Source organism: Dermacentor andersoni, chromosome 1, assembly GCF_023375885.2.
Source record: "Dermacentor andersoni chromosome 1, qqDerAnde1_hic_scaffold, whole genome shotgun sequence".
Classification (NCBI taxonomy): Eukaryota; Metazoa; Arthropoda; class Arachnida; order Ixodida; family Ixodidae; genus Dermacentor; species Dermacentor andersoni.
In genome coordinates, this window is record NC_092814.1 from 161,767,037 (window position 1) to 161,785,738 (window position 18,702).

The window sequence follows — 18,702 nt, forward strand, 5'->3', positions numbered from 1 at the left end:
TTTAGTACTCATGGCTAGGTAGTGATGACATAAATGTTGCACTTTCGCCCGAAAGACGAAGCATCTACGTATTGCGATAGCAAATTAGTTGACAGCTAGCTGTACGAAGTAAGGATAGTAGTTTTATCGGCCGTATAAACTTGTAAGCACAGCCGTACTAACTAAATTAACAAGCACGGTGTCATGCACGCACAAGCGAACATGAACAAATCTCACTTGATCACTGCGGAAACTTGCTGTAAAAATGCTAGAGTGAGGAAGCGCAGCAGCAGCAGCGAGTGAATTGACCTTCATGCTGCATTTCGCATCAACATGAACTAAGCCATGGAAACAGTGCGTGGCTGGACTGTGTCCCCGTCGCAGATGGCTTTCAAGATACAGTGGCCTGGGCGAGCACACACGGCCGCCCGGGCCACCCGGGCTGCCCGCTGTAGAATACCCCCCCCCTCCCTTCCTGCCCTCCGAATCCTTGCATGTGACGGAAGATGGCGCGCTTCCTCCGTGCTTACCTCATTTGCAGCAACGACCGCTCCAAGATAGCGCCAGAGTAGCGTGCGTCATCTGTTCACTGATGACGCCATCGATAAGGCATGCGGCGGGTGCATAAAAAAAAAGTGCTGCATGAGCAGAGGCCTGCCTGCGGCAGCGTCTCTGAATCGCGCCCATGCGTTGCCCATGCATCGCCCATGCACTGCCTCTTGCATTTGCCCGATTAGTGAGGCAGTTGCACCACACTTTGTTCGTTTGCAATGTGCTGCACAAGACAGATTGTCCGCACCAGCCAATATATTGCGAAATGAAAACACGTATAGAGCTATGCTCAAATTTCCCGTTAGAAAGTATCGTAATCATTGTTGAATATTTTTTTTGCTTCTCATTGCTACTGTTTTCCTGAAGTGTGCTGGTGCGAGATACTTTTTGTGTTGTTGTTGTTGTTGTTATTGCTCCTTGTGCTTTTCTGTGTCTGCCTCCTTGAAGCGCAGCATGTTTCTGGCTATCACTATCTCTTTTTTGCAGTGCACTTGCATGTAGTAACTACTTTTCTCTTTTTCGTGTCATTCCGAATGGATTTCTCTTCCATTGTAATTGTTTTGAATTGTGTGCCCACCCCTGCTTAATAGCATCGCGTGGTGTCTTCCTCCAAGCTTGTGTTCCTTTACCCTATAAACAGTGTTGGAAGTGCTGTGTGTTTTTGCCTATTTTATTGTGCTGCACACATAAATACTGTGTTCTACTAAGATGAGGTTGACATGCTGACTTTGTAGGCCATTCTAACAGTCCCGCAAACACTGTAAACACAAAACGTGCCCAGATTGGCTGAATTATACAGATAACCTGGGTAATGATTTAGCACAGCGTGTTTTCACCTATTGTGCATTGTTGCACATGGAAAAGTCTTGCTCTAACTACCAACTAGAGCCTGATGTATGATGTTGCAGGCTGTATTCACCGAAAAACAACAAACATGCCCAAGCTGGTGCATTTCTGCAAGGCAGCTTTTGTTGAGAATGGGAGTGTGGTGTGCTTTTGCCTTATTTGTTGTGTTGTGTGTATAGGTGCCTTCTACAGTGTTGAGGGTGATGTATGCAAAGCATGCTAAAAGCACTTAAGCCCATGCATTTCTACAGAACACGCTGTGCAAGTGCGGTATGTTTCTGTCCTGTCATTACTGTCGCATATGGCAGTAGATAATTCCACTAAGATAAGGCAGTCATCTGCAGTGTTGTTGTTAATGCTGTATCCGTGTAGAGGCTTCTAAATCTGTACTTTTCTAGAGAGCTCTATCATAGTATGACAACGAAGTTGGCTTCATCCGTGGAGCACATTTACACATATTTGTTAATCTATACCCGAGAGCTTCATGGTAAATAAATTCCCACTTTTTTTCAAAAGAAAACTGTATAAAATTCAGTAAACATTCTCACCAAATGCTAAATCATGTCCCAAACTCTGGACGAAAACTGTGGAAAAACGTCGGTGTTACAAGTTACTCTGTTAGTGCCCTTGTCTCCCAGAGGCAAGAAATATTGTGCAGGATATCACTCTTGAAGTCGGCACATTCACAGCCAGCTCTTCTACAGTAATCTAGTGCACAACTTATTCTCACCTGCAGTGAAATGATGACTATTTTGGGATTAGTGCTGGATGCAAACAAGAAATATTATTTTGTAGAAAATATTGCAGAAAAAATTTACTTGCTTACGATGATTGAATGCAAATTTGTATTGGTTAAACAGATGAAGTTCTCTAGCTGTTTAAAGACATGCAACAATGTATGATCATAGCTGTCAAGCAACGATGAGGTGAGGCAATGACAGCAGATCAGGTGAGGATAAGGTGAGGCAAGGACAGCAGCTGTATACTTGAAGTGGGCCTGTATGCCATGTCACTACAGGAAAATCTCTTCCTCATTTTTTGCATATGGGCACATTGCATTGCCACACAAAAATGAATGGCTAGTGACACTGATATTACTTATGTGCAGCTTGAAAACATCTAACTTAGAGCAGTAAGCATCGTTTTGTATATAGCTTGCAGGAAATGGTAGCATCTCTTTGTCCTTTCTGTCATGAACCCTGTAACCAGCCTTTCATCTTAAATGGTTATTTGCTATCTAGGCTAGCACTGCTTTAGTTTGGATTGTAGGTTGTGAAATATGGAAGGGTGCAAGTGAGCATGGGAAAGGCTTGATGTGACTGGTTCACCTGTTAGCAGAGCATACCAATTTCCACCTATTTGCAACATACCAAGCCCACCCTGTGCTCACTGGTGAAATAATATGAATAAATGAATATTGTGGATAATATAACAACTATAAAAAGTAAATATATACTGGCATTGCTCTGAGAGTATAAAGGAAGTATGCAGGGACCCAGTCCAGATCATTTTACATTTAATGTTGCGTTTACCTTGCTTAATTACTGTTTTACTTACTGTATTTGCACAATTCTACCGCACTACTGATTGTAATGCGCAATTATATTAATGCCAAATAAAAGAAAATAATAATAACACAGTGCCGATTCTACCGTGCACATCAAATAACGAAACCCAAGTCGACGTGTACTGTGTTGAAACAGTTTTATGGAACATACACACAGACACGCACACAGCTGAATCATAGCAGCTACTTGCTATCGTAGTCCGATGACAAGTCCTTATCGCTGTCTACCAACTACAGAAAGTCATCTCCAGTCCCATTTAATACATTACAAATGCCACACTTCTTGAAGGCTCATGCAACCATCATCTAAAAAAGGGAATTCCACGCACCATGGAGGCACCTTCCGATGTCTGAGTGTTGCTTTCTTCAAACGACCCGTTCAATGGCAGTGTGGGTAGCTACCTTGCGTTGAACTTTTTTTGTTCTTTCTTATCCTTTTTGCAGTATTTCTTCCTGGTAATCATCTTTACTTAGTCAAGGCATTGGTACTTAAGAAGTTAAATCATTGGACACTGATATAGCATTGTATTAAAAAGTGAACCCTCATGTAACAATTTTTCTGTGTTTGCCTAAAATTTTTGAAAAATACACCATCTGCTGTTTGAAGTGTTTAAGTATAGTAGAGTCAAAATTCAATAGGCCTATAAAGCAGCTGTATAACTATATAATCACTTTATGTTATATGAGAAAGGTGCATTGGCTTCCTGACATGTCTAAGTCAAAGGAGAAATAAAAAAGAAGGCACAGTTTACTATTTAGATATGTTTGTTACACTATATTGGTAGTCTATCATGATACACCCCTACAACTGCTGAAATGGGGTGACTTTATTGAAAGATGGGTGGTCAGAATGCAGATTACTTTACGTTCTGGCTGTTGAGCTTCAGTATGCTTTCATTGTAGCAGTGCCTTTAAAATTTAATTGGTCCCTTTGTCTGCCAATATTTTCTGTAATGCCTTCATGCTGTGTAAAGCTTGCATGTGCGATTTGCTGTATTTTTTAATATTTTTTTTTGTCAGCCCAGGTATGGCACTTTCTCCTGTGTGATTTATTCTAAAGCACAATATGCAAAATTTGATTTTTGTATATGTCCTTGTCTGGGCAGGTACATGATAGTGGCACCCACAAAGCAACAAATGCGCTGCCAGACATGGATTCGTCGCCATGTGCCATATGACAGCCCTATTGTCGTTGCTGATGTCACTTCTATGTATACTGCCATCTGCATCATGGGCCAGCAAGCACCAAACCTCATGTCAGAACTGACTGACACCTCATTGACATCCAAGGACTTTCCACTGTTCACATGGAAAGTGAGTGTTGTGCCTCGCATTGCTGCATACATTCAGAAGTAAATTCTTGTGCACAGCAGAAACAAGAAAACAAAAGCAGGGTACTTTATTTAACACTAGGTGTGTGCGAACATCAGAAATTTCAAATACAAATTGAATAGTTGTTGCTATTCTATTCGTATGCGATTCAAGAATTCACTATTCAAAATTGTTGAATGTTTGTTTTTGTTAGAATATAAGGAATCGCAATACTTGTTAGAGACTCAAGGGAGAGAGACCGATGCAACTGAGGATTTTCCAGAATGATCCTGCTGCTGGAGAATTGCGGTTGCTGTGCAGGCATGCCAGTTCCTGCGTGAACACACAGGAATAATGTTCCACTCAATAATTTCTGGTCATTCAATAAGAAAGGCGCACTTACAGGTCGCCTATATGAAGTTATTGTCTTAATTTAGGCAAAGCAACTTATTATTTGGCCAGTCTCACTATGTTTACATTCCTTCAAGACAGTGTGCACTGCTGAATATTAGACTTCTCTCCTTCAATGAACACAACGTTGCATATGCATCTGGCTTTTACAAATGCATTGGCATTCCATTAAGATTGTTTCAAAATGCTAAGGGAATGCTTTGGGGAAACTGTTAAATGGAATGCCAATGTATTTCATAGAGCGGTTAAGGACAAATACGTCAAAAGTGGTGCTAGTCTTAGTATTTCTGCTAACCAGACATGACTTAGCTAGTGCTTGGCTTCAATATCATTTTAATAGCGAGCTCCACGTTGGCCAGCTGGCTAGCTACAATTTTTGAATGAGGTAATTTCCTCCTCTTCCAGAGATCCATGGGAAGAGGCAGAACAATGTTATCTGTCACAGGCGATTAAAAAAAAAAGTGTCTGAAAAAAAAAGAAAAAGAAACCGGTGGTATAGTATTTATTTATTTTATTTTATTTATAGATACTGCAACTCCACATTTTGGGATTTTAGCAGGATGGGAAAAACAATCAAATACACAATACAACATAGCAAAGAGGAAGTAAAAAAAAACAGTGGTAGGTTGAAGCAAAGAACATTCATACCAAACACTTATCTAAGATGGGAAGCAAACAAAGTGAGCGATGATTGCAAAACCTCATTGTCACTAAGGTTGTTCCAATCAGTCACTGTTCTAGGAAAAAAGGAAAACTTAAAACAGTTGTTGTTGAAGCATGCCTTCGCCTAGTAGGATATCCGGTTGAGAAGGGGATTATTTTAGAAAGATCGGTTTTAATAGTGTCCTTTAATTAGTTGAAATGAGAACTTCAGTCAGCTGAGGCAATTTTTTTGACTGATTGATGGCAAGTTAGCTCTTGTTATTAAATCAGTAACTGAAGTTCTGTTAAAGCAGTTATATATAAACCTTACCCCCCTTCTCTGCACCCTCTCTACTTTATTAATGTTAGTTTTAGTGTAAGGATCCCAGATAATAGAAGCATAATTAGAGTAGGAAGAACAATTGATTTGTAGGCAATAAGATGAGCTGAGGAAGTAGAAAGTTTCAGTGCACGCCTGAGAAAGAACAGCTTGAAGTTTGCAGTTGCAGTTACGCAGTCAATGTGTTTAGTCCAGCTCAGGTCGCTGGTAATCCAGAGTCCTGCATTCACTTCAGATAGAAGGGTACCATTAACACTGTATACAAATTTCAAAGCATTTCGTTTATGTGTGATTGTCATGGAAATGGTTTTTTGACAGTTAATTGACATTTGTCAAGATGCACACCAAGCAGCAATATCTTGAAGAGCCCTGTTTAAAAGACATTGATCGTTTCTGTTATCAACCTCAGGATAAATCACACAATCGTCAGCACAAAGTTTGATTTTAACAGGAATATTACAGACAATTATCATTAATAAATATCAGGATAAGGAGAGGACCAAGCACCAACCTCTGAGGAACACCAGAATCTACAGTTAAAGTGTCAGAACAGTGTTCGTTGAAGATTACGTATTGTTTCCTATTAGTAAGATACTCTGAAATCCATTTGACCAGCTGTATGTTTTGAAATATTGTGTCCAATTTGTAAATTAACTTTTTATGTGAAACCTTATCGAAGGCTTTTGAAAAATCCATGAAAATTATGTCCATCTGTTTACCTTTATTTATTGAAGAGGCAAAGTCGTGTACTGTTTCAACAAGTTGAGTGCATGTTGAAAAACCTTTTCTGAAACCGTGTTGGCGTGTTGTGAAAAAATTCATTTTTTTTTGAGGAAGTCAGATATGTGGGTACAGATTATGTGTTCTAGGAGTTTGCAAGTTGTAGAAGTTAATGATACGGGATGGTAATTTTGAACAGAATCTTTTTTCCCATTTTTATTAAGTGGTTTCACCCTTGCTGTTCCCCAGTCGTTCGGAATTTTTTCCTCGCTTGGTGACCTTGTGAATAAAACATACAAGTACTTAGCAACCCATTCTGCGTAGCGTTTCAAAAGAATGTTAGGAATGTCATCTGGCTCGCATGACTTCTTCGCATCCAGTGTCAAAAGCATGCTCAATATACCTTGTTCATTAATAATGACATCTGAAATTGGAGTTAAAGATGCACTGAAACCTGGAAGACTGCCGTTGTCTTGAGTGAACACCGATTTAAAGTGTTCACTGAAAGCATTTGAGATATGTTCTTCGTCGTCAATCTGGGTACCATTGTACTCGAAAACATTACAGCTGCTCATAGATAGGGAAATTAATCGCCAAAACCTCTCGGCCGACGTTGAAATTATACCAGGCAAACACTCCGAGTAATAACGCTCCTTGTCCTTAATTATTCTCTTTTTTAATTCATCGTTCAAAAAAGAAATATCGTTTTTTAGGTAAAGCAAATTGGCGTGTTTTTTTCTTTTATTTTTCATGCGTTTCAATCTTCTTTCATTTGCAATGCCTCCCGAGAAATCCAGGGGTTTTTGCCTTTCTGTTTCTTGATAATAAGAGACATGAAACGTCCAGAGGCCCTCTATGTCCTAGTGAATGCATCTAGGTTAAATGAAAGAGCATAAATGATTGAAACGTCATTGACACATGAAAACTTGCGAAAACAAGATTTTTTTCTATTCTTATCAACAAGAACATCCGTCAGACTAACCAAAACAGCATGATGGTCGGATATTCCAGCTGTTACCTGACAAGAAGACTTAGCAGATATTTTTCCACTGATAAATAAAAGCTTGAGAATTGACTTTGAAGTACCCTGCAATCTCGTAAAATCTTTTACAATTTGCAATTAATCATATTCTAACGCAATGTGTAGCAGTGCTTCAATTGAATCACCCTTATGATTTTCAACCAAGAGGTTAGACCAGTCCACATTCGGAAGGTTGAAATCGCTTGACAGAATAATCCGTTCATTAGGTTTAAAATGCTTGTTCATGTAATTTTTTCATTTGTAAAACACAGAGACGGGAGAACCAAGCGGCCTATACAAAGCTCCTATAATGTACTGAACATTTCTGTGGTAGGTTCTACAGAAAATGCAGTCAACGTTTGGTACCTCAAGCAAATGTATTATCTTTAAAGACTGTTTAAAAAGTATGGCCACACCTCCACCTTTACTACCGTGGTCTTTCCTGGGCACACTGTAGCCAGGTGGAACGAATTCGTTGTCATAAATTGTGCTATTTAACCATGTTTCTGTCAGGATAGCAATATCTGCATCGTTGGAAAGTAGAATTCCCTTACGTTCAGATTATTTATTAACCACACTTCTGCAGTTAATGTTCAATATGTTCAGTGCTCGAGGATTCGCGTTGTGGCGTCAGTTTCCACTTGTTCCAATCTTAAAACGTACGCCCTTCACTTCATCTCAGCTGAACCGAACGCCATCAATACTGAGCTTGTCATAGTGCAGTTTTACCTTCGCACCTTTTCCCTTTTCTTGTGATGAACTTTTGCATAGCTGTTTTCGGATATCATGCACTCTAGCAAAAAAATCTTCAGATAAAAAAAAAATCAGATCCTTTTAACTTATAAGCAACTCTCAAAATTGACGACTTCTCCCGGTAGTCCAGAAATTTGATAACTGGGTGTTTTCTGTCTTCAGATTTTTTCCCTATTCTGTGGCATCTTTCGATACCAGCTGCAGAAATGCCTAGCTTTTTTTTTGGAAAATTTTGTTGTTTACATAAAGCTGCAGGCACTCTTTGGTTTTGTTGCTAGGTTCATCTGTGCCATATATGAGCAAGTTATTTCTTCGGCTTTTGTTTTCTAGGTCATCCATCTTGCTAATAAGTGCTGATAGTTGCTTTTTGACACTTGACACTGAAGTTTCCATGTCATTTACTTTGCTGTTGAGGCTGTTTAAATCAGTAAGCTGTCGCTCCAGTCTACCCAAACGCTCTGTCAGGGCACAAAATTTTTTCTCTATTTCGTTTTGGCTTGTTTGTACTTTTTTAATTGTGTTGCTTATTTTGTCTTGCCCCGCAAGTATCTTTGAGAGCATTTCATTTTTGCAAGGACCAGGATTGGCCTCAATATCACCGCAAGACAAAAGATTGATCGGCAATGAAAGAACAGAAAGAATGACACACTTTACAAAATGTGGGCAGTACACCAGCACTAGAAAATGGTCATCACTTCGGTAGCATTTAGTAGTTAGGCAATCACTAACGTGTAACACGAAGTGAAAAGGATTTCCGTTCATGCTGCCATTCAAGCTGCTGCCATGCCCACTGGATAGGTAGCTGGTCGGTGGAACTTCTATAGCTGTTTCTGAGCCCATGTGATGCGATGCTCCCGACTATAACAATGACGGAGGCAGGATGATGTATTCGTAGGCAAGGGTATCTTTGATGAACGTTTCTGCTCGTGTGCTGCATTCTGTTGCAGGCAAGAGGTGATGGTAAGCCCGTGTTGCCGCCGTGAAGCAGCTGCCTGGTATTGCCACAGCTCCGAGGATGGTTACAACAACCTGTAACATGAAGCGAAAAGGATTTCCGTTCATGCTGCCGTTCAAGTTGCTGCCATGCCCACTCTCTCTCTCTCTCTCTATATATATATATATATATATATATATATATATATATATATATATATATACACACATACACAGGGGGTGTCCCATCTAACTTGTACGAAGATTTTGAAAAAACCTATGCGTTCTTCAGAACAGAAATCACGTGGATGTTGTTAGCGTTTATCTAAACACAGTACCATTTTTTGCTCATCTATATTTAGTAATTAGCCGAGATAAATTAACTTTATAAATATAGCTTGAAACGTTCAGGCGTCAATAGGAAAGTTGTGGAGCTTCACAAATATTGCCCAACCCAGGTACTTCCAACGAGATAGACTTAGTGTGGCCGTTTTTATTCAGGAAAAATGAAAGCCCGCAGAGCTTAAAAGATACCACGTGACAGTGTGCTCTGTGTGCCTGAATGCGCCACGATTACAGCACTCTCATGAGTGATTTGTAAAAACATCACCAGCGCCGCGCCTTCCCTTCACTTACAAGAAAGGGCTTCAACCTTTGCTCGGCTCTGACATTACCGGCAGCGGCTGGCGACAGCGCTCCGAAAAAACGCTTCGTCAGCAGCCGCGCGCGCCTGTCGCCGAACAACGCTCCGTCATCAGCCGTTTATTTCGATATGACGAGAAGAGTAATTTCTTTTCCAGCATTCAAGTCAATGCGGAATAGAAAAAATACACCCAAAACATGCATCATACATCTGGAACCTGTGCGAGAGAGAGCATTATTTGTTACAACACTGCTTTTCTTCCAAGCTGTTCCAGTGGCTAGATGCATGTGAGCTCGACTGTCTATTACTGTCGTGCCGCACAACCGTTTCAAAGAATTTGTTTGCAGTGCCTAAAGCATGCCGTACTCAAGCGAGCAGAAGGCGAACATGGTCTTAGCCTTGGGAGCGGCACAGGGTGACAAGAGGAAAGCTGCCAAGGTATACCGAAATTGGCAATGTGGGGGAAGACTTAGCGCGAGCACAATTATGAGGAGTTACTTGACGCTGAAAGAAACAGGTAGCTTCAAGAAGACGCGGCACAGAAAGGGAACCATCAGTAAAGAGGCTGAAGGAGACATTTTGGCTTTCATGACTGCAAACCCTCATTCCAGCGTGATGTGAGTGGTGAGGTCGGCATTTCAAAGTCTTCAGCGTCGAGAGTTCTTAGGAAGGCTGAAATGCATCCGTATCAGCTCCAACTGCATGAAAAGCTGTAAGAAAGAGATTTTCAATGGCGGCTTGATTTCTCAAATTGGATCTTTATGAACAGTGATGAAGTATCGGATTTGTTGACAAAGTGCTCTAGACAGATGAGGCAACCTTCTCCAGAAATTCTCAAGTCAACATCCATAATGCACATTACTGGAGCGATATGAACCCGCATTGGGTGGCGCAAACCAGACACCAGTACCAATGGTCATTCAATGTGTGGTGCGGTATCTTTGACGGAAGAATAAATGGCCCCATATTTTTTGACCACATGCTCACTGCTCAGCAGTATATGAACATCTTGGAAGGCCCAGTCTAAGATTTTCGCTGTGATCTTCCTCTTGCGTTTTTAAAGTGAACTTGGTATAAGCACGACGGTGCACCAGCTCGCAGCAGCAGTCTTGCCCGAGCCTGGCTTAACGAAGCGTTCAATAGCCAGTGGGTTGGGCGGCATGGACCAGTGGCATGGCCTGCAAGGTCACCAGACTTGACACCCCTTGACTTCTTCTTGTGGGGACATGTGAAAGACCAAGCACTAAAGGCAGAGATTGCTGAGGCCCACAGCAAGATACCGTCTTGCGTCATCAAAAAAGCTACATCGGATATGTTGAAAAGGTGCCAATACTGCATTATGGCAGAGGGCGACTTGTTTGAACACATTCTTTAGACAGACATCACAGCGAATAAATCTTTACAACTGTTATCCATGAAAAGAGCCATCTGTGTGAAAATTTTGTATGACGTGGAAAAGGCACGTAAGTAATATAAAATTAAAAATTCTCTGCCGACAAGGAATGGACAGGAAGCTAAAAAGCAACCTTCCGTGTCAGTTTACAATTCTTCCTTTTGTGACAACCAGCGTAATTTACACGATGTTATCAAGCTTGTTATAATGCGTGTTTGCTTGTTGAGGTCTTGCTCCCAAATTCGAACTCATGAACTTGTCATTTTTCCTCCACATGCATTCTGCTAGCGTGAGAGTGCAATTATCGCCGCAGAAATGGGAGCCCTGCTGTATTTCAACTGCCGCTTGAACCCACTGGCATTTATCTCGGAACCAAGCACAACACGAAGCTCTGTCGTGGGCAGCATGAAAGGCGTGAAGCGAGTAATGTTTTTTACAAAGCACGATTGAGAGCGCTGTAATCGGGGTGCATTCGGGCATACAGAACGCACTGTCCTGTGGTATTTTTTAAACTCTACAGGCTTTCATTTTTCCCAAATAAAAGCGGCCACGCTAAGTTCATCTCGTTGGAAGTACCTGGGTTGGGCAATATTTGTGAAGCTCTACAACTTTCCTATTGACGCCTGAACGTGTCAAGCTATATTTAAAAAGTTAATTAATTGATCTTGGCAAATTACTTTAAAAAAAGACGAGCAGAAAAATGGTACTGTAAGTTTATTTAAATGCTAACAACATCCACGCGATTTCTGTTCTGAAGAATGTAGAGGGTTTTTCAAAATCTTGGTTCAAGTTAGCTGGGACACCCTGTATATATAAGTATATTTTCAGTGGTTGCAAAAGGGAGGCTTGATTTGCATCCTCCTTCTGTGTGGATAAGCCTTACTAGTGACATAATCAGGTCAATCGTAAGTCACCGGCGTTTGGGACTGACTGTTGGAGCATGGCACGAACTCTCAGCGCGCGTGGCGTCTTCCGAGAACAGCGCTGGAGAGGATGACCCATTATAGTGTTCCTCTTGTTTGCTGCAATTACCCCAGGAATGAAAAGGGAGCCATGTGGCGACCTAACAGCTCCTCACTATGAGTGGATCATAGTACAGTTTGAGGCATTCGACCTTGACGTCTCGCCCATGGCGCATGTCCGAACATGGTTCAGTGGATGCGATCATGTAGTTAACTTCGGATGTGTAGTTGACGATACGATGTGACCCTTCATACTTGTGCAGTAGTTTTGAAGAGAGCCCAGGTGCAGTGGAAGGAACGGAAAGCCACACAAGCGCTCCATGAAGGAAGGTAGGTGCAGAGGTGGGGCCACCGCGAGTGCTTCTCTGGCACTCTTGGTCATTGGAGGTAAAGGCCCACGTGAGATCGTGGCACTCTTCGGCATGTCTTGCCGTGACAGAAATGGGCGCACCTTCAGATGCATCCAGCTGGTATGGTAGAATTGTGTCGATGGTGTGCAACGGGTGCCTACTGTACAGTAAGAAAAAGGGTGAAAAGCTGATAGTGCTCTGAGTAGCGGTGTTGTATACACAGGTTACGAAGGGCAGAATGACATCCCAATTTGTGTGGTCGGAGGCAACGTACATTGGAAGCATGTTGCCGAGCATACGGTTGAAGCGTTCTGTAAGGCCATTGGTTTGAGGATGGCACGCCATAGTTGTGCGATGAACAACGTGACACTCTTTAAGAATGACTTCAACTACTTCAGATAGGAAGGCACGTCTGTGGTTACTGAGCAGTTCCTCAGGTGGCCCATGATGCAGGATGAATTGAAGCAGGAAGGAGGCAACATTGCACACTGTAGCTGCCGGGAGGGCAGCAGTGGTCAGCCGCCACAATAGCCCAGCAGTTTCCAGCCGATGTCAGGGGAAGGAGCCCACACAAATGATGCGGACGCGCCCAAATGGCCGAATAGGGCAAGGTAAAGGTTGCAGACTGATGGCAAGAGGAGAGGTGGAGATTTTCGGTGCTGACAATCGGGGCTAGAGCAAACGAACTTCTGAATGTAGCTGTACATCCCCCACCAGTATACCACTGTCGGAGGCGCTGATAAGCTTTGAGAACTCCTGAGTGTGCACACTGTGGATTGGCGTGGAAAGCTGCGCATATGTTGGAACGGAGACTGCAAGGTACTGCTAATAACCACTGGCGCCCGTCGGGGTTATAATTGCGTCGGTGCAGCAGGTTGTCACGAATGGCGAAATAGTGAGCTTGATGATGCAGCGTTCGAGTGGCTGGTGGTGCTGATGAACCGGAAAGCAAGTCTATAATAGAGCTAATCCAATGGTCCTTGTGGTGCTCAGATGCGATAGTAGTAAGGTCGAGTGAAGAAACGGTAAAGCGGGATAGTGAGCAGCAGGTATTGTCATCAGGCAGGAGAGAGCGCGAGAGGGCATCAGCGTCAGAATGCTGGCATCCGCTGCGGTAGAGCACACGGCTATCGTAGTCCTGCAAGTGAAGTGCCCATCGGGCAAGACAGCCTGAGGGATTTTTCAAGGATGACAGCCAGCATAGTGCATAGTGGTTTGTGACTACATCAAATGGATGGCCGTACAAGTAAGGCCTGAACTTGGTGAGATCCCAGATGATGGCCAGGCATTCTTTTTCTGTCACACTGTAATTGGTCTCAGCTTTCTTAAGTGTGCGTCTTGCATAAGCCATGACATATTCAGGAAACCCCTGTTTGTAGTTCACACAAAACCGCACAGAACTATCTTTCTTCATAACTAGGATGACAGGGGATGCCCATGGACTGTTGGAAGGTCATATCACCTCGCGGCGAAGCATGTCATTGACTTTTTTGTTGATTACATGATGTTCTGCAGGAGATACACAATACGGACGTTGCCGCAATGGCAGTTGCAGCCCAGTATTGATGCGATCTGTAACAGTAGGCGCCCGGCCCAGGGAAAGTTGTCCTGCATCGAAAGAAGAATGAAATTATTCTAGTAGGCACTTAAGCGGAGACCGAGGGACTGGTGTAGACATGACTGAAGACATGACTGGGCGATAGGTTACACGTAGAAACAGCACTGAGTGCACTGGAACTAGCACAGTAATTGTCATTGGGCACGTCCATAACTTGCACATCTTCAATCGCTTCTGCATTGCAGACATACCCCTCGAAGCAGCAACATAGGGTATGGAAACGGGTTGCAAACAAAAATGCTTGCTACAGCCCTGTGTGATGTCCACTGTCGCAAAAGGAAGCAGCAGACCTTTCCAAGTGAGAAAGCAGCCAGATGGAGACATTAGTGCAACAGCGTCTGAAATTTTGCTACAGGACATGGGCATGACTGTTGAGGTGTTCAGAGGAATGTGGATGTCGGCTTGGACAAGTAGTTTTCTTGAAAGCAAAGAATTGTTGGTGAGCGGCAAATGTAACAGCGGCAAGAGTTCTATTTCAGCCCGTGCGCAATGAATAACGGCATTGTGGCACGAGAGAAAACTAGCCGAGGATAATATCATGAGAGAATGAGGAAAGGATGATGAATTCTATGGCGTATAGAACATGAGCAGTGACAGTACGAGCAGTGCAAGCCACCAAGGGTTGAACATGCTGAGCACTGGCTGTGCGGAGGGACAGTCCAGAAAGAGACATCATGACTTTCCGATGTAGGTGGCAAAGCTTAGTGTTCATAACACATATGGCGGCTCCAGTGTCCACGAGTGTAGATGTACGAACACCGTTAACAAACACTTCGATTATGTTTGAGGGACTGCAGTGAGGACTTTCACATTTCCGACGTTGTTGCAGCCCTTGACTTTTGGACTGCGACGATTAGTTTTCCTTGTCCTGATTTACGGGGGGAGGTTGCATTGGTGACATTGAGCGATGGCGTGGAGAAGGTGAACAGCGGGTAGTTGCGGTCGGGCACAATGTCGCCGACATAGCCGATGGGGGGCCATAATATGGACGGTTGGACTGGCTTGTCACGGGTGGTACGGCACTAGGCGGCTGCACACAACTTCAAAAACATGCAACATGACTGGCATAGCCGCACGCAAGGCATATTGGCCGGTTGTTGGGAGTACGCCACCGGCTCGCCAGGGCAGCTCCCATCCATGTCACAGGATGTGTTGTACGGGGCGGCTGCTAACATGACTGCACAGTGGGCAGTAGTCAGGGTCTAGGCACGAAGTCAGCAGATCGGAGAGGCCTAGTTGAAGAGAGTGGCTGGGTCTTCGTGATGACTTCAGCGTAGCTGAGTGGTGCAGCCGCCGGGACATGTTGGAGCAGCGCAACAATGTCAGCGTAGCTTAGTGGTGCAGCCGCAAGAAGATGTTGGCTCTGGTCTGGCAAGACCTAGGTGATTTCCTGCTTGATCGCGCGATGGAGCAGAGGCATAAAATTTGATGCACGCTGTTAGAGATGTGGCGGCTGAGCGAAGGATATCAAGGAGAGCTGGTGTGCAACTTCCTCCCAAACGAGTGCTTTCATTTCAGCAAGCAACGCTGACTGTTCGGAGATGGTAGCCAAACCAGCAATGAGGTCGTCGTGTGAGGAAGGGCGATGATTCAAAGAGTGCTGCCTGCGTTGCTCCTCATAGCATTGGCATAGAGTGATGATGTCTGTCACAGACTGAGGATTCTTGGCAAGTCGCATGTTGAAAGCATCGTCCTCTATCCCTTTAAGCCATTTCTGATTTTGTCGGACTCTGACATCGTCGCATTGACTTTCTTACACAAGTCCAGTACATCTTCAATGTAGCTGGTAAATGATTCATCTGGCTGCTGTGCATGTTCTCACAAACACGATTCCGCTCGCAGCTTGTGCACAGCAGGGTGACCAAACACAGCCACTAAAGAGGTCTTGAACGAGGACCACGTCAGAAAGTCAGTCGCATGGTTGTTGCACCAGAGACTGGCGACACCTGCGAAATAGAAGAGCACATTGCTCTGTTTAGTGGGATCGTCCCATTTGTTGTGGATGCTTAGCCTTTCATATGTCGTCAGCCAGTCCTCAACGTCGGTGTCATTCGCACTACTGAAAATGGCCGGCTCCCTTTGACGAGGCACACCAGAGCACAGGACTGCCTGAGGAGGCGCTTGCTGGATAGAGTAGGAGGCGTGTGCTGGGGATGTGTCTTCAGGAATGGTTGAGCGTAGGTTACGGGATCAAAGTTCCAGGGTTGACATTGTAGGCCAAAGCAACCTCCACCACTTGTATAAGTGTTTATTAGTCACCGATGTTTGGGACTGACGGTTAGAGCAGGGCACAGACTCTCAGCACAAGTGGTGTCTCCCGAGAACAGCGCATGAGAGCTTGACCTACTAAAGAGTGCTGGAGAGGATGACCCACTATAGTTTTGCTCTTCTTCGCCACAAGTACATTAAAGCCTAACAAGTGATAAGAATACAGTGGCAGCCATAGGACAAGCGTTTAAAGCACAACTGCTTTGTGATTGAGTAGTGATTTAAGCCTTTCTGCTGTGGCTGTCACTGTTCTTTTTTCCTTGTTTCACTTTGAAGTACTTATCATGAATTTAAACCAACCAACCAGCCTGCCTGACTGTCCTGCTCCAATATTTTACTGCAGACAATAATTTGCTTGACAGCACTTTCTCCTGTGAACATTTGTGCTACAAAATTGTTGTCACCTGTGAAATTAGGCACATTACACGTCTTGTGCATGTGCAACAGAAGCTGTTTAATACCCTCTCTTGTGACTTGTGATGCATCAGGCAGACCTGGAAGTTCTTTAATAATTGGCTGAGAAAGCATTGTGTACAGGTTCACTGAGCATTAGCAGAGTCAGGACATCCCGAGACCATTGTTAATGATACCATTGCTCACCAAAATTTGACAGTGCAGTGTATTGGGTGAATATGAGGCAGCAAAAAAGAATTAATATGTGGGTCCTTTTGTACCAAGAGGCCAATACAAAGTCACTGAACCTGAAGCCCAATAATTTGACAAGTGAAAAGTATAATATTGAAATCAAGCATAAGTTGAGCTACATTGCATATATTTGCTTCAGAATATGATGTTCACTTCTTTTAACTCTTAGTAAATATTTACCATGAAAAAGTTCACCCATGATTACGATACTCCTGAATGTAAAATTTGAGCACAGCTCTATACGTGTTTTCGTTTCACAATATATTGGCTGGCGCAGATAACCTGTGTCATGTGGCACATTGCAAACTGGGAGTGAAGTGTGACGTGACTGCCTCGCTAATCAGGAGATCACAAGAGGCAGTGAATGTGTGACGTGTGGGCGCGATTCACAGCAGCCACTGCAGACAGACCTCCGCTCATGCAGTGCTTTGTTTCCATACAGACGACGCAGGGCTCTGGCGCCATCTCGTAGCCATCATCACCGCAAAGCCCATCTTGTGCGGCACTACGCTTTTCTTCTCATGCTTTTGCCATACCCTCCTCCTTCATTTTTTGCCTCATGGTATCGCTGCACGCTCCACCTCCACTTTACTCCTCCCGCTCTCTTTGCTATCGCTGTCTTTAATCTCCCGCTGTGCTCTCTGTTCGCTTTCATCTTCCGCTCTGTTCGTTTGCTCGGCCACGAGGAACAGTGCCGATGCTCACCGCAGGAACCGGTGCCTAAGAGCTGCGCTCTAAAAGGGAACCGATTTCGGCAATCAATGCCATGCCCTTGGAGGTTTCCATCAGGGCCTTTACAAAATGTTGTAAACTGCTACTATGCCTAAAACAACTTCATTCAGTCTGCTTCTACCATTAAGTTGATTAAGCAGACAGGATAATACATGCTAATTTTTGTCATGGGTAATGTCAACAATTGCTGATGCTTTGGCAACATGTACAGCTTTGCAATACAGTCAGCTTCCATTAATTTGATCTTGGTGGGACTGACAGAATCGATTGAATTATCCGGTGGGTTGAATTAAAGAAAAGAGAGGCAGAAAAAACGTCCAAACGAACTGTTCCTTTATTTGGCAGTACCAACCTGATTCTAACATGCCCCCAGTTATTATGAGCTCATAGTGGAAAACAGTGTGTATGTACCAAAATTTAATGTGTGTCCAATTTTATAATACACACACATACACCAAGAAAGTAGCATGCCTCCAGTTCTGGCAATAAGAAATAATATGAAACTTCCAGAGTTTATCTCCACGGAATATAAACCTATCTGCATTTAATATCCATCATCATGAATCATGTGCAGCTTTTTATTGCTGTCATTATACCACAATATGTTGCCCTCCTGCAGGTCCCCTGCATTTGATATTCTGCATTTCTCAAACAAGTATGTTATAATTTCAAATGGGATGGTGACCCACACCAGAGACAAAATATTTTGCCAGTTCATCCTACAACACTTGCAAGTCTTCGGAGTGCCGAAAGCATGTGTCACTACACTGTTGCTGCTACCTTAGCATGTAAAATTACCTATATTTTGAATAAGTTTTTGTATTTAATGCCTGAAAGCGCTGTATCGTCGTCATCCTATATGAAAACTTGTTCTACTGCCAAAATGTTATGATAACAATGGCAATGATGCTGGCACTTACAGTGGCCTATTGCTGATGCCGCATATGAAGATTTGGTTTCGTATCCACCTGTAATGCACGAGCACTTTTCGACGAGTTGGAAAATAAATGCACGTT

General features: G+C 43.3%; 1 protein-coding gene across 5 annotated transcripts in view; it reads left to right on the forward strand.

Annotated features, from left to right (window-relative positions):
* The window catches only part of LOC126547123 (pyruvate dehydrogenase phosphatase regulatory subunit, mitochondrial), a 138,516-nt gene that overhangs the window by 107,533 nt on the left and 12,281 nt on the right, over positions 1-18,702 (forward strand). For all 5 annotated transcript variants that reach the window (XM_055062676.2, XM_050194992.3, XM_055062678.2 and 2 more), the window contains one exon: positions 4,051-4,258. In XM_055062676.2, coding sequence (XP_054918651.1) covers positions 4,051-4,258 — 208 coding nt within the window. The remainder of the gene's footprint in view (positions 1-4,050; positions 4,259-18,702) is intronic.